The sequence below is a fragment of the Limanda limanda genome, chromosome 17 (genome assembly GCF_963576545.1).
Source record: "Limanda limanda chromosome 17, fLimLim1.1, whole genome shotgun sequence".
Lineage (NCBI taxonomy): Eukaryota > Metazoa > Chordata > Actinopteri > Pleuronectiformes > Pleuronectidae > Limanda > Limanda limanda.
In genome coordinates, this window is record NC_083652.1 from 18,750,415 (window position 1) to 18,774,884 (window position 24,470).

General features: G+C 44.8%; 1 protein-coding gene across 1 annotated transcript; it reads right to left on the reverse strand.

Annotated features, from left to right (window-relative positions):
* Positions 1-5,198: 5,198 nt before the first annotated feature.
* cbx4 (chromobox homolog 4 (Pc class homolog, Drosophila)) lies at positions 5,199-12,852 on the reverse strand. Its single transcript, XM_061089401.1, has 5 exons — positions 12,611-12,852; positions 12,475-12,518; positions 11,714-11,779; positions 9,593-9,659; positions 5,199-8,164 (listed from the first exon to the last, which is right to left on the reverse strand). The coding sequence occupies exons 1-5, from the start codon at positions 12,677-12,679 to the stop codon at positions 6,749-6,751; spliced, it is 1,662 nt and encodes a 553-aa protein (XP_060945384.1). The 5' UTR covers positions 12,680-12,852; the 3' UTR covers positions 5,199-6,748.
* Between the last annotated feature and the right edge of the window lie 11,618 nt (positions 12,853-24,470).

Here is a 24,470-nt window from a genome sequence, read left to right on the forward strand (position 1 = left end):
GCTACGTGCTCCGGGTTTCTGAGTGAAGGGGAGGAGCCCCGCTGCTCCGGCTGCTGCACAGGAATCTGTGGCACAGGGGGACGAGCGGAGTCAGGGGCTGCCGGTGCGAATCCGCGGTGCCCGGGGGTCCCTGGGGGGGCTCCAAGGTTCCACACTGAATACAGGAAAGAATAATTTCTCCAGCACGGAAACGAACGACGAGAGAGAGGAATAACCAGTTAAATGAGAATGTTTCACCCTCAAACACATGCCCTCCACACAACACATCTGTGAATATTAGCATCTAAATGTAAAAGATGGATAATCAAGCAATAAAATCCAAACTAATATCTGAGCTAAATAAATATTTATGCATAAAAATGTACCAAATGGAGCCTTAAATGATGTGTCCTCGTTGAGGATGCGTGAGGTGGAAAAAGAAGAACCCTCACGCTGATTGGCCTGAAGGTTCACGATCAATCATCTAAAATAACATGTTACATATAAATCTGCGATATGACGGTTTAATTTACAGCTTCAGAGTCACGGTGCTGAGTCTGTGAGGAAATGAGCGCATGAGCTCTTAAACGATATTATGCGTAATTGGATTATTGCGCGTTGTGTCTGTTAGTGAAACATCACTCTGTCTTTTAATGTCCAGTGAATATTATTGTTTATAACACAAATCAGTCACAAAATTATTGGACCAAAAAATATTGAGTCACTTCTTTTCTTTTTATTATGATTCCAGAGGTTTTTCATCTTATTGGACCAAACGCTCATGTGCTAATAATATATGTGGAGCGACTCGCATGATTTAAGGAAAGGGACATTTACATGGGGAGGATTTCATTTTACATGCACATGTCGAGTGTCTATATTGTATTTGCTTTGCATAATCACATGTAAACTTAAGATAAACAGAAGGTGGAGCAGTTTTTATTCGGGTGGACTATGTGACATTTGGAGTTTTTCAAATTTAAGTCCTGGATGTGTTCTAAATTTTGGTAAAATAAAACTGCTGAAATGCGCGAGCCTAGGTGTAAAGTTTGTTGTGTCTACAGAGGTGTTTGGCTGAAATCAGATGTCCCCTCCTTTGTCTCTAAATAACACTGAAGAGCTTGTGCGTCTGCAGAAAATAAAGATGAGACATTTATTTGATTAAGGCATTAAAGGTTGGTGCTCTTTCCTTCTTGTAAAAATATGATCACATGCGCCTGTTGGTTTTAAGATCGTCGTGATTTATTAAGTAAAATTTAGATGTATTCAACGCACATAAATAACATTTGTAAACGTATGACATATTTATCATATATTGTTATTATTATTATTATTTTTATTATTATTATTATTAATAATAATAATAAATTGTATCTGCTGGTTGTTTATTTTACCCAAAAATAATCTCTTCGAATTAAAATGAACATCCATTTTTTTTATTTCCACTGTCTGTAAATTAACATCAACTATAACAATAATTTAATGATTTTAATAATAATAATTATGATAATATTTCCTATAATATACTAAACAACATGGTTGAAAACTGATCACACAAATTATTACAATAATCTATGAAAATAGATGTGAAGCCGTATCCTTCGTTTCTCGTCATTTTCTGTGGGCCTCAGGTGAAATTTTCCACATGCACCAGACATACATTTCAAATGAAAATAAATTATAATAATCATGAATTCAGGCCAAAATCTGTATTTTCACACAGAAACATCAGCGTCTCTAAAATAAATAAATAAATAAAGTAAAACGTGGGGGCCTCCTTCCACACCATGCACCGCAGCACCGAGCGGAAGGTCAAACATATTCCACCAATAAGATAATTAATTTAATACAAAATGCTCTAAACACAATAAAGACACAATACTGGAAACACATGATTTTATTTTTTAAATTCTGATCCTGGTTTTTTTGCTCTCTTTTCCCCCCCAGTTCGTCGTTTTATTATGAGAACAAACAGAGATGAATCCTGAAACAGCCTCAATTAAGTTTATTCTCTAAATTATAGTGCATTTTCTCATAACCCCCCTAATCCCCTAACACCCATCACAAACCCCTGTGAAGAAGTTAAGATGTGATAGCTGTCTGATGACCTGTGCTTATTTCCTCATAATTTATTTGTGATCATAAACAACGCTGCAGTGGTTTTTGGGCTGATAATGGGGTAACACACTCCATCACAGTGAAAGTCAATTAACATGAAATCTTAATCACTTAAATCATTTGTCATACGTGTATTTCTCATCATGTTTTCATGTATCCAGCTTTAATTTGTGCAACAGAAACCCATTCAATTCGGACCATACACGTTCTTGGACAGGTTTGGCTTTAATTAATTATAATTAAGCCTAATGATAATAATTAGATGCAGGGTCTAGTGTTGCAGATGCTACAGATGTGTCAAATGAAATCCTGAGCAGGGACACGGTGTATCCTCTATGAGACTCGCGGATGCTTCCTGTCCGTCTTTCCTGTCTCATCATCGCGTAAAATAATCGTGGATCATGCGTCGGGTTTATCCGCCTTGCGCAAACTCTCCCCGCTGCGCCGCGGACAAAAGGCGTACGCGCCGCGGACAAAAGATGCGTTGTGGCTGCTGTGGAAATATGAACCTCCATTTTGATAGCCATAGCTCGTAGACCGACATTTCCTGTCGGTGCTATCATGGCTCTGCTGCACGGGGTGTGTTGCAGAGAGAGAGAGAATGGTGCACATGCTGCTGCTGCGTTTCTCCATATTTGGCTGCGAGTCGATGCAAAGTGAGTGTGCGGGAGCCGCAATGGCGACAAGGCGAACATGAATAAACAGAGCTGGCTCTGTGGGAACATTACTGGCTCTCTGGTTTCTGGGCAACATGCGCGCACACAGCTCGCTGTTCACTGTCCTACTTACCGGGCGACATTTTCTGCTGAAGGTGGTTCAGGCACAAAAACCACAGGAGAGAAACTGTGCAGCTTTGTGGCTCTGACCTGCTGCTTTGTATGTAGCCTATTTATTCCAGCGCATGCTTCGAATTAGAAAGCAGCTTTACGCACCTCACCGCAACACAGACTCTCAAGAGTATTTTTGATTAACCCTGTCTCAATCTAACAATGTTCTCACCTCAAAGAAACGAAATGGGCTCTTTACGTTCTTTTATGAAATACAAATAAAACCTAATTGCAGGGTTTTTCTTTTTTATTCCCAGATATCAAATTAATTATCTTTTGCAGAACAGGCCTCCACCGGGTCACACTCGGGATTAAATCAGCTGAATGAACCCACGGCTCACATGGTCCTGTGTGTGGAGGTGAATCTGCTGCTGGTGGTAATGGTGTAGCCCACGATGATAAAGGGGGAATGTGAAACATCACACTAGGTCTATAAATATGTTCCCCTGCTCAACCGTGTTTCAGTTTCCTGCTGTTGCATGACTGACTCACCCGGTTGGTTCAGAGCCATGAAAGGCCTGTGGAGATCAGCCTGCACACACTCACACACCCGCCTGTTCGCGGGTTTGGAAATTCCGCTCTTATCAAGTGACATCAAATGAGTTTCACAACGTAGAAAATGTGCCATGTCATGTCTGCACGTTTTCTATGTGGTCCCGTCAGGATGAATCGACTGTTTGTCCTATTTTCCTCTTTGTGTTCTTTATTTCCTTCTCTTTTAGGATGTATAGCTCCTGCAGGCCAAGTAACAGATTCCTTATTGGTCAATTCAAAAAAGTCATTCTGATCTCTGCTTTAGCCCCAAATCAGGTAAATGCACTGGTTTTCCTATTAAGGAGCATTATGAGCATTTGCACTATAGGAATTCCTGGTTGAGAGGAAACAAATAGGTTTTATAGGTAAACATTTTGCTATAGGTCGAGAATGAGTCATCTCAACGTTTCACTATCAAGTTGAAGTCATTCTTTGAGACCGTTCTGACAAATCCCTGATCCATGAGATCAATACAGACTCGAGATGAGTGTTCGGTTCCTTTCTTTTATGTGATCACAATTCTGGTTGACTTCATTGTTTCATCCTTTGGCCAAAATGATTTTCTTTGGTCAATGTCGGTTAAAAATAGCTTCAAATTGATTATTGATCACTGGAGAGTTCAGACTGTGGATGTATCCATAAAAATGTGGGAAATGTGTAGGAAACCTCCGGGTGACTTCGAGATAATCAACTAATGCAAATTTAATAAAAAGCAATGAATTAATAACACAAAGCAGCAGCTACTCAGATCTCAGAAATCTTTCTTTCCCTATCTCTCTCTCTCTTTCTTTCCCCTTTAAAGGTTGCTTTTTTGTGTGTGAACATCTTTGATGAGCAGCTTCCACGATACAACTAAAGAAGACAGAAGATGCAGTGAACACACACACCCACACACACACACACACATTCCTTGGCCTTTTTGTCATTCGAAACATTCGAGACTCAATCTTTCGTCAGCCACAGGTTCCAATGCGCCAGCGACACAGCTTCAGATCACAGTTCTGGCTGCGGGCCTCGAATGACTCTCCTTAAAGACTGGAGCAACGTGTTCAATGTCACGAAAGGTCTGTAATTAAAGTTCATTCATGATATCTGAGCATATTTGCAGCTTTGCTTGTGTATCTGTAGAGTGTGTGTCTGGACGTATCTACTGGGAATAATGTTTGGAGAATTGATCTGCAGAGGTGAAGTAGTAATAAGTCATTGTGGGTGAGAGGCCACAAAGCCTACTGTAGACCCATTATATTTAAATGTCATATAATTGATGTCCCTCCCTGCTACACTGTACACAGTCAAATACCGATCCTGAACGAAGCCTTTCTTCCTCATACAATCAAACAATTACTTTATAACCTGACGTGTCCACCTCCTGTTATGTTATGTCGTGTGTTGACATTCCTGCTCAGGGCTGAGCTGCGGCAGAAAAATAATGCATGTGTAAAGTTTTGATGATACAAGTGACCGGTGCAGTTATGCAATACAGAGAGCCCTTTGTGCCGGATCGTTTGTGATTATGCAACACGATCCGTTTTCCTATTCATGGTTCACAACCACGTTAGTGTTTCTAGTGCTTATGTTCCATTCTTCGCCTCCATGTGCAGAGAGGAACTGCAAAACAATGACACATCAATCTTTAACTGGAACATTGGAAAAAACATTTATGAAATGTTAGCCGTTCAATATATCAACACACAAAGCGTCCAGTTTCACCCTCCTCCCAGTGTCAGTGCAGCACAAATATCAGAGGTCAAATCTCTTTCTTTATTGTGAAACATACCATCCAGTGAGCTGTGCCAAAAGCAATAAGTCAGTCAGCTCCTGCTAGAACATACTTTATAACAATCATTTTGACTTTGAACCAAGTGCAAGAATGAAATGGCAAAAGAAAGAGAACAAAAAGTATCAGACAGCAGACTCAAAAATAAAGGGCAACCGGTTCCATGGAATCACTCACAGCTTCAGATGCAGAGAACATCTAGTATTTTTTGTGAATGACAAATTAGACGTCAATAAATATGCACTCTTCATTTTATTTTTGCTATACTAGCATTATAGCATTCTCACTGGTCTTGCATTAGCTGTGCGTAGAAGGCAATTTAGACTCAAATGTAGGTTACATCCAACAGCTTTGACATTTGAATTCTCACGTCAAAACAGCAGCATAATCAAAACAGCTCTCCCTCACTGGGTTGCATGTAACAGTATCCAAAAGCTCTCCTCGCAACTCACATTTAGTCCGTGTAGCATGAACGCTATTGACCCTGGTAGCTTTTTTTCTAAAACATATAGCAGTCATACGTGTTCTTCAGATCGCACTGATGAGGTTCAGCAGCAAAATGAGATGAAGATTGTTTCTCTGTGTGATGAGGAGACTAGAGGATATAACTCCAGCCACACGTGAGGTCAACAATAAGGTAATAAATCACAGCCTTGTTATGGTAAGAATCAATACGTCGTCTTAACGGGAAAATACATTGATAAATGACATTATACTGATCTTTGAGAACGTATGCATGTCAGACTTTGTGCAGTACAATCACAGATTGGATTGTAAAGGCAGATCCATTGATGGCTTTGCTGCATCTCAACGGCGGAACAATAAAGTAACAGACAAAGACTAAAAGGCTGGGACATTCCTTCAAGGCTGCTGACATAACAGAGTATGTATCACTGTGTTTTCGCTTTAAATTTTTTTTTCTTATTATCTAATAATCTTTCTCATACAAACCACAAGAAAAGCCTGTTATAAAATATGCTAAACCAGACTGAGTGTTTATGTCTGGAGTAATAGAATAAAAAAAACTTAGAGAGACCAGATGACAAAAATCAACATATCAAATGTAATTAAGTGCTTTCAATTTGATCTCGATCACCATAGACTCAACAAGTTCCTCTCTACCTTCTATCATGACCAAAATATGAGATATTATTCATAGAAAATACGTATAAACCTTCATACATCTCAGGTTATAAGTTTGGTACAGGTATGAAACAACAGCAAAAAGCATCTCATCAAGCTCCATATGACAAACGGATTTTTTTGTTTTTTTGTGGAATACATCCACCTGAATGCATTCACTCAAATCCTCGAGGGCACTTTCTTGACTACAACATCACAGAGGTGTTACAGTATAAAACATTATAAGAAACGTATTGAATTTGACTGATAAATTATATAAATTTCCATATATACAAAATTCTGATGTTACATATGTTACATGTTTAAATATGCACATATAGACAGGATCAACCAATAGGTCACTGGGAGACCCAATTTCCAAAGAGTTTTCTCAGAAAGAAATATATTCCTTGAAGGTGACGGTGAGACTGTTTGTTGTGATATCAGTGATGATGATATTTCCCATGAAGGGAGAGGGTTTTTTAACGGGTGCTTCTTTACATGTCTCTGAGGCTTTCTGCGTTTCCTCAGTCGCAGGCAGAGTGTCTCTGACAGCAGGCTCAGGCTCTGGCACTGGCTCTGGTAGTATTTCTGGCTCCACCTGCCTCTTAGTCTTTGGGCAGCTGAGATCCATCGGCTCCTCTTGGCTTCCAGAGTCCATAGCCTCATATGTGCATGTACTGCCGAGTCGCCGGCCGCTACAGTGGAGGTCCATGGGTTTGTCCTGAGGTGGCGTGATGACTGTGCTTGGCAAACTGAGGCTCCTGGAGGTCAGGTAGGTTTTGGAAACACTCCTGTCCTCCACGGGATCCGAGAGCTTACGCTTGCGGTCGCTGGGGAAGGAAGGGATCCTGATCTGCTCGACAGCAGTAGGTGTCGGAATGCTGGTGTCAACAGACCAGGACATCGGTGGTGAACTAGCAGTCAGCTGTAGCGGTAGATCATCCGGCAAGTCCGCCTGACCCCGAGCCACTTCGGTGTTGTATTCCTCTGCTGTGCTTGGCGAAGGTTTGGAGAAATGTCTGTCCTTTGGGGAACACTTTATCGGATGCTCTGCGGCGGGTAGGGAGCTGCCGTTACAGATCTCTTTGGGGATACCGTTCTCCGTATGCTGCACCATTTTGGTTCTGTGAGCTGGATTGTTTTCCGACGGTTTGGTGTTGGGTGGTTTCTCTTCGCTCGACGATTCCCCATGTTTACCTTTTGCTCCATGAACCTTGTTACCGTCCATATATTTGCTCATGACAATAACAATACGTCCATTCTTGTTTTTGTTCTTGATTATCTTCATTTTGCTGCTATTAGAACTTGGCAGGGTTGCGTCTTTAGGGTTGGGTTTGAGGGCGTGTTCGCTCTCTGCCTCTTTGACAGTGGGTTTCCGCATCTCGACTGCCAACTCTTTGACTTTGCTCAAGCATCCTGTCTCTCTGTCACGAACCCATTTCTGCTGCAGAGCCAGCGGTAAGTTCCAGCCAGGATTTGCTTGTTTACAGGCCGGTTCCTGAACTTTGACCACCTCTTTGAGCCTCAAGGCCTGTGTGTCGTACATATTTGGGTCAGGCTCATAGTGGTGGTGCTTCTTGCTGTTTAGCTGGTAGATGAACTTCTTTTTGCCGTTGGTTAGCTGGTCAGCAGGGACCTCCTGGCTGCTGGGCTGGTACTGATGGTGCTTCTTGCTGTTCAGCTGGTACTGCTGAGGCTGTGGCCGCTGGACTGGGACAGGATCTGGCTTGAGGCCCCCTTCTGAATCCTGCATCGTTTCCTCAAAACCTGTAGGGATACAGGATCTTCGGGCGAACGAGGACACCTTGAAGAAGAGACAAGGCCCAAAGTTTGAACATTTCATCTTTCTGAATTAAAATTCTACAATAGTTTTAAAAGGGATTAAAAGAATGGGGTGTTATTATGTAATCAGTCAACATAGATAGAAGTGAGGCAAAAGAGTAGAGTTTCTTAAAGCGGTACAACACTGATTTAGTATTTGGCGGCACTGACATGAGACAGATTTAAAAAAAGAGTGGTTGGATCTCAGAGAAACAGGTGCTAAGACATCCTGGATTTCTGTCATTACAAAATCTAAATCATTTCACTAAACCTACATTTCCCTCAATGCAACAATTTGCATCAATTTGTCTGGTAAATACCCGTGTCTTTCAAACTCCAAACCCTCCATTTGAACACAGGCTGCCTGTTGAAAGTGTCATCTCCAAGCCCAAGCTGAGATAATCCTTTTGACATCACTATGGCGTCTGACTTAACTTAGCTCTTCCTACATTACATAACTGTATTATCAGGTGGAGTCGTACTCCTCATGGTGAGCTGACGTGCCAATTCTAACGTCTCAAAGCTGCTAAAAACTGTGCTACAGCTAAAATATGCTAACCTGCCTGCACGTGGTCAAATGAAAGTTTACAAGATGCAAGAGAAACTATCCAGTAAGGAGTCTGCATACAACCTCCTTCCCCACCTTCTTGCCCCCCCCCCCTCTCCTCCTGTGGAGACTGACCCCTCTGGCCGTCAGGGGGGCACCGCAGCGGAACGCTCAAGACGCTTTGGCTGTGACCTTAGGTCAGAGAAGTGCCAGCGGACATGTCACGCTTTTTCCCTGATTGCTGGCCACGTGTGACTCTGGCAGAGGGGTATGCCTCTTAAGGAGTGACACTGCATAGCAATCAGCTCCAAGTCTCAGAATATATAATCACATTTGGCTCAGGATACAACTCTGTCAAGGCCTCGGCTAAGATAGTCAAAGCACGGCGGAGTGCTACTTTCAGCCATCTATTTTTGTCTTGGGGAACAATTATAAAGCAGGAAACATTCCACTGACACTGATTCACTCGGTACAAAAGGAACTTGTCAAGCTGCCCTTAATAGAACTGTGTTTTGCATACGAAGCTGTTTAGCATAAAGAAATAATGAACACGCAGAAAAAAAATGAGGGCACTCAACCAATGCTTAGAGTAACCTCAGGCAACAAAACCTGGTTTCATGATGACTGCACACAGAAACCCAGCTGTACAACCCCCTGTCCTCACTTTGCCCCATTCTCCATTTCTATCAAAGAAATCTATTAATATCCATGACCATAATGACAACAGCTCAGAAACACCTGACAGAATCCCCCCCTTCCCGTGCCATTTTGGAATCTCTTCGACTGAAACTTACAGCGAGGCTTCAAAAAGTGAGATGTTTCATCAATAGGAACAATCGTGTTAGTAATGGAGATGATAATTACCTGCAGTAAAAGATGTTTCGGTTTTGGCCCACGCTTACGGTATCCCATCAGCTGCTCCTGCCTCTCTCTGTGAAAACAAAAGATAATTACATTTCCTTGCACAATATTTAGCGTCTAAACACAACACCTCCTTTGTCAGACAGTGTTTCACTGTAAAAATCTAATTAAAGCACATGGGAAAATCACAGGTTTGACACTTGGAGGATTTGTTCGTTTTTTTCCTACCTACTCAAGGTCAGAAGTGGTATTTTGAATCGGAGGACTAATGAATGCCCACATGTGACCCGCTGCAAAGCATTATGGTTCTTATTTGCATAGCTCTCCATGGTAATCGGCCCATTCCATATTCTCATTATCCAGTCGAAATTTAATTACAGCCAGAGCAGGCAGAATCTCCCCTCGTTTTTCAAACATCCTCTCGCTGCAGCACAACCTTCCTCCTCTTACGTTCAAATCCTAATTAGGGTCACGAGGTACGGATGAAATGGGATAAATACAACATTGTGGAGGACCTCTGGGATGTGTGCTGCTGCTGCTGAAAGAATGCACAACACAACGACTTGTGCAACACAACGCCTACACTCAGAAGGTGTAGACTGATTAATATCAGACTAACAAACAGTTGTTAATGAGGGAGGAGCGAGGGAAAGCATGCTATTACGGTTGTACTGACTAAAAGAACTGGGCTGACCGTCTGTAAAAAATAATGCTCCCTGATATAAACCTTGACTCATCATCGGCTCATAAATAACCAGCGCTGGATGAAAGCTGGCTGCATGCAGACACCACCAGGCATGGGTAAACCCAGCCTATTGTCGGCCTCTCGCTACAGATGTTCAAACTGTCAGGGCTGCCAGGAAGCTGCCACAATATACAGTCTACATTTTAATGCTATAATGTGTGCGATTTCAAACAGCGTCCAACGGGGTGACCCCTATTCACAGAAGATTTGGCAATTACAGCCTCCCTTGTCGGATCCCCTCCCCCATCCTCTGGGAGCAGAGAGGAATCCACACACACACAGTGCAGAGGCAGCGCTCCATGACCATCAGCACAGAGCCAGACACACACACACTCTCACTCACACACACACACACACACACACACAGGGAGCCAGGCGGGCAGGCAGGCTGCAGGGGAATATGAGAGCAGTACACTGGAAACGCTGCAGAGCCGTGCGTGTCAATTAGCCTTTTCAGAAATGCGAATTCCTTTCCCCAGCCATCATGTCTTAAGGCCTGGTGGCCTACAGAGAGAGAGTATATCTCACAGGCCTCATGGGTCCAACCACCTAAAGTAGATGTTGTGCACATGCCACAGGGCTGGGACGGCATCATTCGTATTCATTAACATCCCAACCCCTGTGATTGACATTCATGTATTTGTAATTATTTTACAGCCCTCTATTAAGTCTAATGTTGACCCAGATTGAAAGCTGGTTGGCTGTTGTACACCCAAGGTGAATATTGTTTCCACAACATTACATAGCAAAATAAAGGAGGTCAATGTCAGTACTAGCATTGCTGAATGGGTTTCTCTTGGGTGGGAAACAGTGCAGAAGCTGCGCTGAGGCTGCAGATCTCACTCTGGTAGTGATGGGAATCCCATCAGGCAGCCGCTTGGCCTCCTCACGCAGAGCGCACAACAAATCATGGCCTCTCCAGTGGAGCTCAGCTGCTAAATTAGCACCTGTCCTGCTCAGGCCTCCAGGTTGCAAGGAAGAAAACAAATCGCTGCCATTAGATCCGCGTGAAGAGCACTGCTTTCCCATTTTCAATCCTAGGGGGGGACTACTTCTGCTTCCTATGTGAATTTAGGTCACTGAATGCTTGGTAAGCCTCTCATCCCGGATGCAGGAGCACATAACCAGATCATAAAGTGGTAACAATTTGCGTCTTATTGCAAATATTTACGCACATCCGATCTTTCCCATTAGCCTGATTTAGGAATTCTCACCGCCACATCCCCAGCCTTTTCCCCCAGGAGACGGTCCTATGGGGGAAGGGGGGCGGGGGGATCAGTGATAGAGTTACTGGGGCGCCCCTCCTCCCATGCCCATATATGGTCATGGCTGAAGTGGAGGCTGCGTAAGGCCTCGTCCGAAGTCCACATCCCTCTCACCTGTGTTGAAACTGGACCAGGAGCCGCGGGTCCAGGATGTTTTCCTCTGGCTCCCATGTGTTGTATCTGCAGAGAGGAGTGAGATAAACAACTGTCAGAGAGCTGTCACACACAAACACACACAAACACACACTCACACCCCCTCAGCATTACTGTGCAGTCAGATTGGACAGGTAGGGTCCAATTTAAGACCAGGAAATTTGGATGAGACATGTTCATGCTTCAAGGTCATTGCATTTGTAAGACCGGGAACAGCAGCTACTCCCGAACAACAAACCAGCCGTGAGCACATCCGACTGCACAGCAAAAATGCTACACAAAAAAAAGTGTCTCCAAAACGACCCTGCAGCTCCAACATACAGTCGGCCATTTTAGCACCACTGTCTCGTAAATTCGCTGGCAGAGCAGAAATAATTAAAACGGGATTACATGGCCGTGCCTACCCCCTTCCCTCGCATAAATTAGTGAAGGCATCCGCGGATACACTGAGACGCATACCGAGCGCGCTCTCCATGCTCACACACATGCACAAACACACACACACATGCACAAACACACACATGCACAAACACACACATGCACAAACAACCGCGCACTGTGCCAGCACGTCTCTGATGAGTGACATTTTTCCCTGCACTTGATTGTTTTGCATTTCATCGTAGCACCGGAAAAATGGTGTGAGATATTTCAGTAAAGGCTGGTTTGTGTGTATGTGTGTGTGTGTGTGTGTGTGTAGGAGAGAGAGAGAGAGAGAGACTTACTTGGGTGACCAGCCTCGCCACTTGACCAGGTACTCAATCTTGCCCTGTGAGGAGAAGAATTATTATTTTTAGTAAAGGCTTATGTCAAACGCAAAATTATTATTGCGCCTTTGCAACCACGCTGCCTCTCGGTTACCTTGCGGATGCGCTTCTTTTCGATGCCCTCCACCGCAAAGACGTGCTCTCCGGCGGCGGGGAGCTCCATGCTCGGCTCGATCCGGTCGCAGAGGCACGGGGACCGGGGGCGAAATGCTGGTTATACGTCGGCCGTCGATGTGCCTTCCGTTCGGTGCGTGCCGTGCGCGCCTGGTAGTTTTCCAGTTGTATCCAAATCCAACTGTATTCCCTCCACCTCTCCTCCTCCTCGCTCGCGCTCTCTCTCTCTCTCTCTCTCTCTCTCTCTCTCTCTCTCTCTCTCTCTCTCTCTCTCTCTCTCCCTCCTTCTCTGCACACTCCACAGTCCTGGCAACGAGCATAGAGATATTCACAGCGGTGCGGCTGCGAGCAGCTCTTTTCGTGCAATGGCTTTGAGCTCGGTGCATGACGTCAGAAGGGGAGGGGGAGGTGGAGACCTTGCACAGAGGTTGGGGTTTATCCCGTGAGCACTATGGGCTGCATGGAGGGATATCTGGGAATGAATCACTCACCACGTCACTGTCACAACATGAATAAAAAAATCACCTTTTGCAGTTCTGTTGTAAAAATAGCAAGGCTGGTGCATGGGACCCCCCCCCCTCCCTCTCTCTCTCTCTCCACCATCTCATGAGCCTTGTGAAAGCCTGTTTGAATTTTTATTCAAGTGCATATCGTGTGTAGATGTAAATAACAGTATATGCATTTGAAAAAAGATGCCAAAAGTGTCGTTAGTATAACACAACACAGGCAACAGAGATTTGCAGATTTTTTTATGCAGCACATCTTCACCTCAGGGATCTGAAATCCACACTTTTCAGAGCTCACCTTGTTATTTTTTAAAGCTTCATCCCCAACAGTTTTATTAGAAGACGAATAACAACAGAGGATTCATGTTGTTGTCTCTGTGCGTTGCATGTGACAGACTCAGTGGAGCGGAGTTCACTTGTTTGTGACTGTAACTGCTGATGACGCTCTGGTGATAAAGAAGTTCCCCCTTTTTTATTTCCGATCCTCTAAAGCAGCACATGTTGTAGATGAGTGGGCTGAGGCTCGCACTTCGATCTGTAAAAGGCGCCGGTGCGAATATAGGTCACACACTCTCTGATCGTCAAACCAGTGCCATGTCCTCTGGGCTCAACTGGCATTCATCCGACACACAGCAGAGGCTTGCTGTGCAGCCTTCAGCATACCTGTGGCAACTTTGTGATAGTAAAAGCTCGTTCACTGCCACAGCACGCAGCTTTGCTTGCTCCTAAAAATCACCATTACAGCCTGTTACTGGTTGTAGCACGTTTATCTGCACCGTGACAATTTAAATCCATCAACATAAACCCCACCAGCAGTGAGTTTGTACTTTGTGCTGTAAATGTCACCCGCTTTAAGGCACCTAATTTATAGGGACATAATTAGAAACATGGAGAAGAAGAAGCGCCCCCCCCCGTGCGTAAAATACCTGTTTCCGTGCGTAAATTATGTTTGGCACACACTGTGGCTATCAAAACGACGTCATTCGTTAAAATATGTCGCATTAATGGCACACGAAGAGTCAAAAGGGGCAAAAACCCGACGCTTTGCTTGCTCCAAAAATAATTCAGCATCATAAGGGTTAAAACGAAGCCTCCAAGCAGAGCGGCAGCGGCCAGCCTATTAAACACAGGCACGATATATCTCTGCCCTGCCATATAAGGTAATGGATAGAAAGCGACCAAATATCACACTTTGCACTCGTTCATTTCCGAGTTTGTGTTTTGAAATGGGTGCGGGAAGGGGTCGAGGCTTCGTCGGTTCCACATTTACTCGATTAAAGCTTCGTTTTTTCGAGCTATTCGTGTTTTTTCCCTGTGCCCTTCAGCCGCGGCCAGGGAGCGCATACGCCCTGCTTCCCTAGCAACAGCATGAAAGGAGAGAGAGAGACAGAGAGACAGAGAGAAGGAGAGAGAGAGAAAGAGAGAGAGAGAGAGAGAGAGAGGATTTAAGTTTGTGACAAACAAACGAGCTTTTGATAAAATGGCACCGAGGAGCCATCGTTTCCCCCCCCAGAACGTCATTTTGTCTTTGCGAAGAATCTGGAAGAATCGAAATGCACATTCATAAGCACACGAAGGGCTGACAGCAGTGTAGAGCAACACTTGAAAGGCTGTAAGGTCTCTGCTGTCAGCTCTGTTTACTCACCAGGTGCCCAAAATACAAATTATGAATCATTTACTGTTTGTGCTGACGGGAGGGACGCGCGCAGTGTGCGTCAGGACACAGATAATCATTCAGAGAATCCTCTGAGTCAGCTCGTCGCTGCGCTGCGATCACAGCACGATATAACACTGAAACCGGAATATATTTGGTAAAATTTCTGAAACCTATAGACTCTTATCTCAAGGGGATTCGACCTCATGTACTCTGAAGTGAAACAGCGTCACCAGCGCGTCGGAAGACCAGGTTCTATTAATTCTCTCCGCTCAGGTTGCAAAGCAAATGCGAAGGTATGAGGAATAAGAAACCATTCGTTTAGAGTTTTTCCTTAAAAAAACGTTTCCCTCTTAATATTATTTGGTTTTCTGATGAGCTGTGAGTTTGTTCCTTTGCACTTTTTTTTACTTTCACATTAAAGTTGCCGACGTCAGTTTTTGCAGAGGTTTCAATGACCGACGGATGAGAGAATCAGAATTTAGTCGCTTGAAAAAGTAACATATTACAAAATGAACCAGTTATGATGAGAAAATCTAAGAAATTCTGGCATGAAGCTCTTCATCCTTCAGTCTTTTAGGTATTGAAATGGAATCATTTAGCTGCACGCAAACACCTGAATTTCACCTCATGTTTCTACTCTTCTTCGCACGGAGAAAACGTCTGACTTTATTATTTCCCCTTCTCACAACCTTTCCAGGAAATAACAATTCTATAGGCTTAAATTAGCCGTGTTCCGTGAGGCTTTTTGCATAAACACCACCACTGTTTATTTTGTCCTTTAGATTTTCTGTGGCCCGTCAAGGTCAAATGAGCTGTTATCAAAAACATGAGGATACACTCAGGGTCAGCTTTATCTCCTGTTGGAGGGGACTACTCTCAAACAAACCGTGGGGTCATTTTATTTCAACAGCAAGGATATTATTGTTTGTGGCAGAGGTTTGATAAATGCCTGAGAAAATATATTTTTGAGGCAGGTAGAATTTACATTTTGGATGGCAGCCTTTTCTGTGAGGTTTAGACACTTTAGTTTACAGATTCGAATGCTGTTTCTGAAGGAGAAAACTCAGTGAAGGAGTGGAAAGCGAAAGATTGTAAGAATGCCCGTGGAGTATATTTATGTGGGTGTACATGTGTGTCTGGAGCAGAGCCGGGGTCAGGTTCAGTCATGATCTCTGGTCTCAGCAGGAAACTCAGAGAGCTCATAGCCTTGTGAGCGTTTTTTCCATTGCAACACAAATTTCTTTCCTCTTTCTCCTCTTTTCTGTCTTTCACATACATACACACACACACACACACAAACACAAACACACCGTACACACACACACACACACACTGTCTGTACACAGCTGGCTCTCTCAAGGAGCAATCCACAAAATGGTGGCTCAGGGGGAAGCCAGGAGGCCTCCCCTTCTTGGCACCCGCCACCCACAGTGCCAGGAGTGCCAACTGAGGGAATGGAGAGATGTGTGTGTGTGTGTGTGTGTGTGTGCTGGGAATGTGTGATTGATGCAGGAAAAGGGGAAAAAAGGTGTGGTGGAAAGAGGACAAGTGGGAGGACGAGAGGAACAAAAAGGTGACGGGAGAGAGAGAGGGAGGGAGAGAGGAGCAGGAGACCTTTGCCAAGCGTCCGATTCATTCCTCCACAGTGGCGAGGAAGAAAAGAGTTGATTGGTTTAAGGGACAGAATGCAAGGACAGGGTGGAGAGGAGGAGAAGGAGGGGAGTATTACAAAAATGTTAAGAGGGCCCTACAGCCATTCTGGCAGCGCTCAGCGGGCGGTCATTAAGCTCCACTATCAAACTGGCTGATGTAGCAAGGACCTGCAGATGAAACATGCACACAAACGCCAGGAAAGACTGTGGAGGTCCACACTGTTGCTGAACACAGAGAATGGAAACTCTCTCAGTTACGGATATAGGGGACCTTTAATTAGCCGCGGTATATATGATGTATATGATATACAAGTCTATTTGAGTATGTTGTAACAATAGCCGTCACTTTCCGGGGCCTGTTTCTTCTTCAGGTGCTAACACAGAAATCCTCCTGTCCCTTTGTCTGCTCCTGACATATGCTTAATTATGATGATTGTCACAAATGAAAGCTATTAAGGACCCATTCATCTTGATGCTGCAGATTTTTAATGGAGTATGAAGATGTAGTGGGGAGGTGTGTGTGTGTGTGTGTGTGTGTGTGTGTGTGTGTGTGTGTGTGTGTGTGTGTGTGTGTGTGGGGTGGCGCTGGGGAAGCGGAAATTCCTCCTCCAGTGTCATTGTCACGGCCATTGTTGCACCAAGGCGACAGGTCTACAGAGAGGGGTGCTCCTCTCCGTGCACTCCCCCCCCCCCCCCCCCCAATACCTCCCTCCCCCCCCTGCATGCTCCCCACACCACCCTGCTTGGCTGCCGTCGTGTGGGGTTCACCGCCGCCGCCATACGCTTCCCACATTGACCCCCCCCCTCCCCTACACCACCTACCCATGGAGCCTGAGCGTGAGCTGGTGGTGGTGGTGGGGTGCAAGGGGGAAGCCTGGGAGAGAGGGGGAAGAGTGGGAGGAAGAGGAGGAGGAGGAGGAGGAGGGGTAGCCCACGCAGAGCAGGCTTCCAGGGGGGTGGTATAGGGCTGAGGGCCTTGGGGGGGGGGGGGGGGAGGAGGAGGCGGTGCAGCGGAATTCTGCAGCCGAAAAGACACGACTTGTCGATACTGCATTGGCATTATTTATTCACTGCGATCAAGGATCCAGACTCCACAGCTTTGTACAGGAAACCACAATCGTCGGCTCGTGCACACCAGGCACAATGGCAACGCCTCGGAGAACAATGGCTGAATAATCCACGGAATAATTGTGCACATTTCTCTCTTATCTGAGGCAGAAGCTGCTCCCTGTGCTCGGGCTGGTTCTTGTCGTCGGCCCGGGGACCTCACAGCAGATACAGCTCCTGTAACTGCGCCTGTGACCCAGTGTTCAGATTTAGCTCCCTTCCGTCTAATGCCATGCTAATGATGAGTGACACGGGCCCTTATCCTGAGAGCCCTCTCCTTGCGTTCCTCCTCGGCCCTCCCTCCTTCCCTCCTCCCCCCCCTCCATCTCCCGGGAACAGCTTATTTGCCTGTTTTTAATTGCGATTTAATTTACATGTGAGCCTGGAAGCCAGTCGTCTTTTTTTTCTTCTTCTTCATCAACCCCTTCTTCTCTCCCCCCCCCCCTCTTAACCACTGAGGACTTGTCAGCTAACTGTAGCTTTTACAAGAGGAAGAAGGAGATAAAGATTGCGATCGTCCACAAATGAGCACGACAGACCGTGGCAGGAAAACCAGGTGCAGGTTCCTCTTTATGAGGTCAACAGCGGTTCAGACACAATCAAGTGTCCGGGGGCAGACAGAAGCCCAACGCAGGAGGAGAGAGAGCAGGGGGATGATGCAAGTTGAAGATGTAGATGAAGCCGCCATCACTCCATCAAAATGTAATAAGAGGACGAGTGGACAGCGAGCGTGCAGATAGACAAGTTTAATGTGCCCGTCTATCTATATGGAAATTCATCCACGCAGGCGTTCACCCAGGCTGCTTCTTCCTCTCCTCCTTTTTTTTTTATAATTCACTTTGGGGTTTTGATTGGCTGTGTGGGGAGCAAAGAGAAGGCGCTTCAGAGGAGGAGCTGGGAGATAAAGCAAGCTTTCTTCACTTGAGCAAAGGGCACAACAGGGATTTAAGATTTGTATTAAATTCACAGAGATAATCAAGCCGCCGAGGAGCGTCTGCCATTCTCTGCAAAACTGGAGACAATCGCTCAGAAACTGCCGTCCGCAGCAGTTTCAACAATATCAACAAAGACTCTGCAGCTCAATGTTATCTATTGTTTTCTAGCTCATGGTTCTTTCTTTTCCTGGGCTGCACATTCAAAAATGAAATGTGCCGTCTCCTACAGCTCGTGGCTGTTTATTCACCTCCTGTGCATCTGTATTTGCATAAAAATATCCCACATTATAGGAAACTTTTTATCACAATAAGCCATGATACCCAGCACGGCTGTATAATCACCTCTCACTCCCACACACATGGCCTACGGCAAGCCTGGGCAGACGGAGTGTGCGCCGGTGTCAATCATCACCTGCCACTCTCAAACACATGCGGCAGACATCATACACTCAACACAGGAACTCGGAGTGTGTGGCAGGTACTGACGCTCACCACATCAGAGCCCAACAGGCCTCTTCCTGAACACAGCAGCACAGGCAGCCCCTTTGTCTGCTGCGAGTTCTCTATTGTCCCTCGCTGCTGTTGTCACTGCACCGTGTTGGTCAGTCACACATTAGATAGTCGGCATTCACTAATTAGATAGATTTAACGGGTTGTTTTCTGAGTGTTAAGAAGGGGAACACGTGTCTGAGGTGCAAATAAACCATCACTCACGAAACGAAACTCAACTCTGTACATTTGCATATCAGTATTCTGTACCAGGTGAAAGCTTGATGTGATTCTGGCAACGCTTTGTCTCCTGGAACCTCAACTGAACTATTTAAAGGCCCTGAAATCAAATTTCCTCCATTGGCCTCGATATGAGCCACAGGGGTCCGACAGTTTTCTGCCAGAGTCGGGGTGGTGTTGGTTTAGTTCTGACTTATTCTCAGATTTCTGTCTGAGCGGCTGCGTCTCTGCTCTTCTCTGTTTGGCTCGGTTGTGAAAAGATTTGGCAACATTTAAATTAGAATAGATAATTGCTGGGTTGTTTGCTTATTGTTGTTTTCTACCCAATCCAAACCACCCATGTGGCGCTTTTGAGTGTTTTTATGGCTTTAGTGGATTATTTAGTCATTACACTTTAATGTTGTAGAGACATAGCAATTTTCAGGGGCTTTAATTTCCATTGCAGACGGCAAAACATGTCAGGGCACTTGCAACTAGAAGGGCACTTGGACGGCTCATCCCTCCACCAAAGCTAATGCTCAATTTCATGTTGAAGAAAGTGAGAAAAAAAAATCCTGGCTCCTTGTTGATCCGGTTCCACTTCTAAATTAAATCCTTGGGTCATGCCCCACCCCTACACAGAATGTCCTAGGAGTCGGTGTAGCACTTTTTTCCGGCGAACTAACAAACATGAAAACAGATGAAAATGAATGAAAGCATCTCCTTGGTGGTGGAGATTGTACTTGTGAACGAGACAAACAAAAAGAGAAGTGGTGATGTTTTGGAAGGATTAAAAGAAACATCTGTGCTTCTTGTTTGGCTTAAAATAAAAAAAGGTATTTGGATGTTTATGTGAAGTATAACTGTCGAAACCTAGAGTCTTCATTTTGTGCAAAGCCCTACGAGGCTACGGTGGCCTGACTTGGACACATCGAGTGGATATCGTCCCCGGTTTGAGGTGTTTCAGTGCAGACAGCGTTTCTTTGCTGAGCTCCTGTGGAGGGATAGAAAGACAAAGAGGGGATATCATAGTGAAAACAGTAATTTAAGAAGACAGGCTTTTGATTAAGTCAGACTTACATCATTTTACAAACATCAGATCAGACTTGGCAGAACTTCACAATGCATTTTTGTATGGAACAAGTTCTGCAGACACAGACGTACCAGACAACCAATAACTCCTGTGTGGGGGCATGTGAATACTGTTTTAAGACTGACTGGAAAAACTTAGCTTTATTTCTATGTGCAGCAGCTTCTAACTACACAATGAAACAACAGCTGTTGAAACAACTGTAACCCATAAAATTACACTTTAAAACAAAACTCAGCCCACTAACATGACCAAAACTTCACCTGACCTCTGGAAAAAAAAGGAGAGTAAATGCACCTTGAGATATGATTTGTTTCAGTTAAACTACTTTTCCAAAGCTACCAAGGAACTTTCATGGATGAATTTAGACCCGTTCCAAAGTCAGATATTTGACCCGTGCTTACTGGGTGGTAATATGAATACATGCAGACTTAGCAGCGCAGGCTCCATGTGAAGAGGGATCCCTCATAACAATACACAAGATCAGAGAAAAGCCTGAATCAGCAAAGCTTAAGATAATTCACCAGCTTCGTCTTTGTCAGGCGTGAGAGGCACAGAGAAGATTGCCTTGCTTACAGCGGGCGTCCCATGTGTTTCAATTCGATATGGTTCCTCCATGATATATCTCTCTCGTCTTCATGTGATGGTTATTTAAAGGGAGAGCCATGGATTTTCTCCCCCATGCAACATAATGGCAAATCAATAACTCAGGCCAAACGGGGAGAGCGGACATTGCATAGAGCGGCCTAAAGGATGGGAGGCTAAATTGAAACGGAGTCCTGGCAAAAAACAAACAGAATGACTTTAAAACTGCATTATGGAAATAAATGTTTAATCATTCTTTCCATTTATGGAGTTGAATTCAAAATATCTCGTCGGTCATTGTGTCAACTGGCGACTGTAATCAGGGAATAAATCCACGGCATCATTTAAAAAATATGGGTTTTTCTTTTTCTTAATAGGCTTTGTGATAAATGTGGCGTTGTATTACAACTGCGAATGTGTGCGTTGTGTGTTGTCTGTCACACATATGGAGCGTGTGGATGAGTGTGCTGATGTGCCTGGAAGGTCCCTGTGGTGTGTGTGCACACACACTTACATGTATTTAAGTGTGTTTTTCCCATGGCAAGATCTGTCAGCCAGCAGACGTCTGACATCATGCTCTGAGCACGGAGGAGGTTTTCCACTGCTGTGTGTGTGTGTGTGTGTGTGTGTGTGTGTGTGTGTGTGTGTGTGTGTGTGTGTGTGTGTGTGTGTGTGTGTGTGTGTGTGTGTGTGTGTGTGTGTGTGTGTGTGTGTGTGTGTGTGTGTGTGTGTGTGTGTGTGTGTGTGTGTGTGTGTGTGTGTGTGTGTGTGTGTGTGTGTGTGTGTGTGTGTGTGTGTGTGTGTGTGTGTGTGTGGTAGGGAGTGGAGGAAGATGGTTGTTATCATGACTTATGGATTGGACAGCAGTTTCCTACTGGGCAGAGAAGACAGGAATGGTTACACAGAGGAATGTGTCTTGTGTGGAGGAGTTTGCAGGAAGGAATGAGAGGATGACAAGAAGAGAAAAATGAAGAAAAACAAGGACAGGAATTCACAGCAAACAGAAAACATAGGTAGAAACACATGTCAGAAGACAAGACGCCTGGAGGTCCGATGTGTTTACACTTTCCATTCTGTCAGTCAGTGCCTCCTCACCGGCTTTATCTCTGACACAGCTGGCGAGCCCTCAATGACTCACCACACTCTGAAGTGCCGCAAACCTGGCTCTGCTGCAGGAGGGGGGGGGGGGCCGAGGATCCACAGTAAATCCTGCTTAATCATTCCCTACCGCCGCTGCCGCCGATAGCCCTGGGATATGAAAGGATGTGGATGCCGTGGGTGGGAAACAGGAGAGTGACACTTCACATCCAGATATGGTGACAGCTGAAGTAACAGTTCGTGACTGCTCGGCTTTCCCCACGCTCCCACACTCACAAAGGGAAGGTTGTCTTCCTTGTGTCCCAATTTGGAGAGCTCTTGTTAGGGTGAAGCTCTCGCCAAACTCCTTGGGTCGAGGCTGGGGCTCGTTTTCAAAGAGCCTCTTTTGTGTTGCTGCAGCCTGAGAAGAGCCGATGACTAACAAGCTGTCAGTGTGATCCTGTTTGTGTCAGTGTGAACACAGTCACGTCAAATCTAATGAGGCCCTGATTCATCTTTTCATCGATACGTGTGACTGAAAACATTCAAACATTCCTGCACAAAGACAACAAGCTTAAAAATAAATATACACGTATACACAAACAAACATGTACACAACTAGACTCACAGGCAAACCTGCAGCACAAATGAGAACCTCTGCAGACATACACACACACACACACACACACACACACACACACACACACACACACACACACACACACACACACACACATACTTTACTGGCTGATGAGGAGGTTAGGTGTAATTTTTTTGCCAGACCACAGATCTCAGGATGTGCTTCACACCTTTGCAAAAGCAGCATACGAACGTGGTGTGGGTGTGTGTGTCTGTGTGTGTGTACATGTGTGTGTGCTTGCATGTGTGTACGTGCAGATAGCAGACTCACACAGAGGTGTTGTCGAATTCACGTACACATACACACGCAGACAGACCCTCAATAGAGCTGTGGCTAAAAGTGAATTATGGAAGAGAAACCCCATTTCATGGACACACACGCACACACACACACAATTCTGCAGGTGCTGGATGTGTGAGCGTCAGGAGAAAGGCTGGGATGTGTAATGTCAATCTAACGCCTTTGAGCTGGCGAGCGAGCGCACACTCACACCATCTTCCCACCGTGTCGGACTTATCACACATACAGGCGACACACAGGAACAGGAGCAGAGAGACATGCTCTCAGCCTTTTTGCTGCTGTGGGTGCGATTGTTCTCAAAGCTACAGGAAGCTGAAAAAAATTATGTCCAATAGCCGACGGAAGCGAAAATATTCCGAATTAAATTTATGCAACATGTGAGACAAGGTTTGTGTTGTATCTGGAGGCAACACACCGACTGGTGTCTGGATGTGAAGGCAACAAAGCTGGATGGCTCAGGTGGAATCACACTCTGCTCACACATCCTGCTGGACGGTGGCTGCAGCTGCAAAGACACAAATTATGCATGTGCAAATAGACACTTTGCTATTACTACAAATGAACAATGTTATATTTTACATTCATCTGCTGTTTCATATTAAGATTAAGATTAAGATACATTTATTTGTCCCAAACACATGCACAGACATGCACAAGCACACTCATGCAACTAGGGAAATTTAACCTCTGCTTTTAACCCATCTGGTGCAGGACACACAGAGCAGTGGGCAGCCATGTACGGCGCCCGGGGAGCAGATGTTAGGGGAGTAAGGTGCCTTGCTCAGGGGCACTAGACAGGGTAGGAAGAATCCTCTTGGATTCAATCCAGGTTCGTCTTTTTGTTGTTTCTCCGTGGAGTCGAACCAGAGACGAACCAGAGACCTTTTCTGCCCATAGTCCAAGTTTCTGCCACTAGTCCACCGCCTCTCTAAATACCTATAGAACTGTCAGAGTGTTTTGCTTATAACAGCTAAGTGCCCGCACACACACACACACACACACACACACGCACACGCACACACACACACACACACACACACACACACACACACACACACACACACACACACACACACACACACACAATGGGCACACATTTGATGGTGAAGAGAAGAACAACTAAAACAAATAGATAAAGAGAGATTGAGAAGCAGAGAATTTGAGCGAGTCCACAGGAAATTCACCCATTGCACATCTTGCAATATAAAAATTGACCTGCTGTAACTGATGCTGTCCCTAATCCGTCATAATCACCTCAGGTGTCTCATGGACACAAAGAAAATTGGAAGACTGATTTTTATTTGCAGGATTTGACTTTGAATTTAATTAAATTTTTTTTCCGTTCGTATCGAGTCATCGACTGATTTTCTGCTGATCAGTCAGCAAAATGCTCATCTGCTGAATCCGCGATAATCAAACTGGCATGTTTAATTACATGTTTTAAGATGGCTTTTCTAGTCATTTTCAACTTAAGCATTGTTAACTAAGTCGTAGTTGACTTAAGCACATCAGCAAAGTTGCTAATGTTTGTAAATCCCTTTGCAACATTAAGTGCAGTTGCTCCATAAAGACTAATTAAAGGC

Excerpts from the sequence above, each read along its gene's own strand:
- cbx4 (XM_061089401.1), bottom strand. The coding sequence starts at position 12,679 with ATGGAGCTCCCCGCCGCCGGAGAGCACGTCTTTGCGGTGGAGGGCATC. Across the intron at positions 12,519-12,610 it reads AAAAGAAGCGCATCCGCAAG|GGCAAGATTGAGTACCTGGT; the intron begins GTAACCGAGAGG and ends TTCTCCTCACAG. Across the intron at positions 8,165-9,592 it reads CGAAACATCTTTTACTGCAG|GTGTCCTCGTTCGCCCGAAG; the intron begins GTAATTATCATC and ends CTCTTCTTCAAG.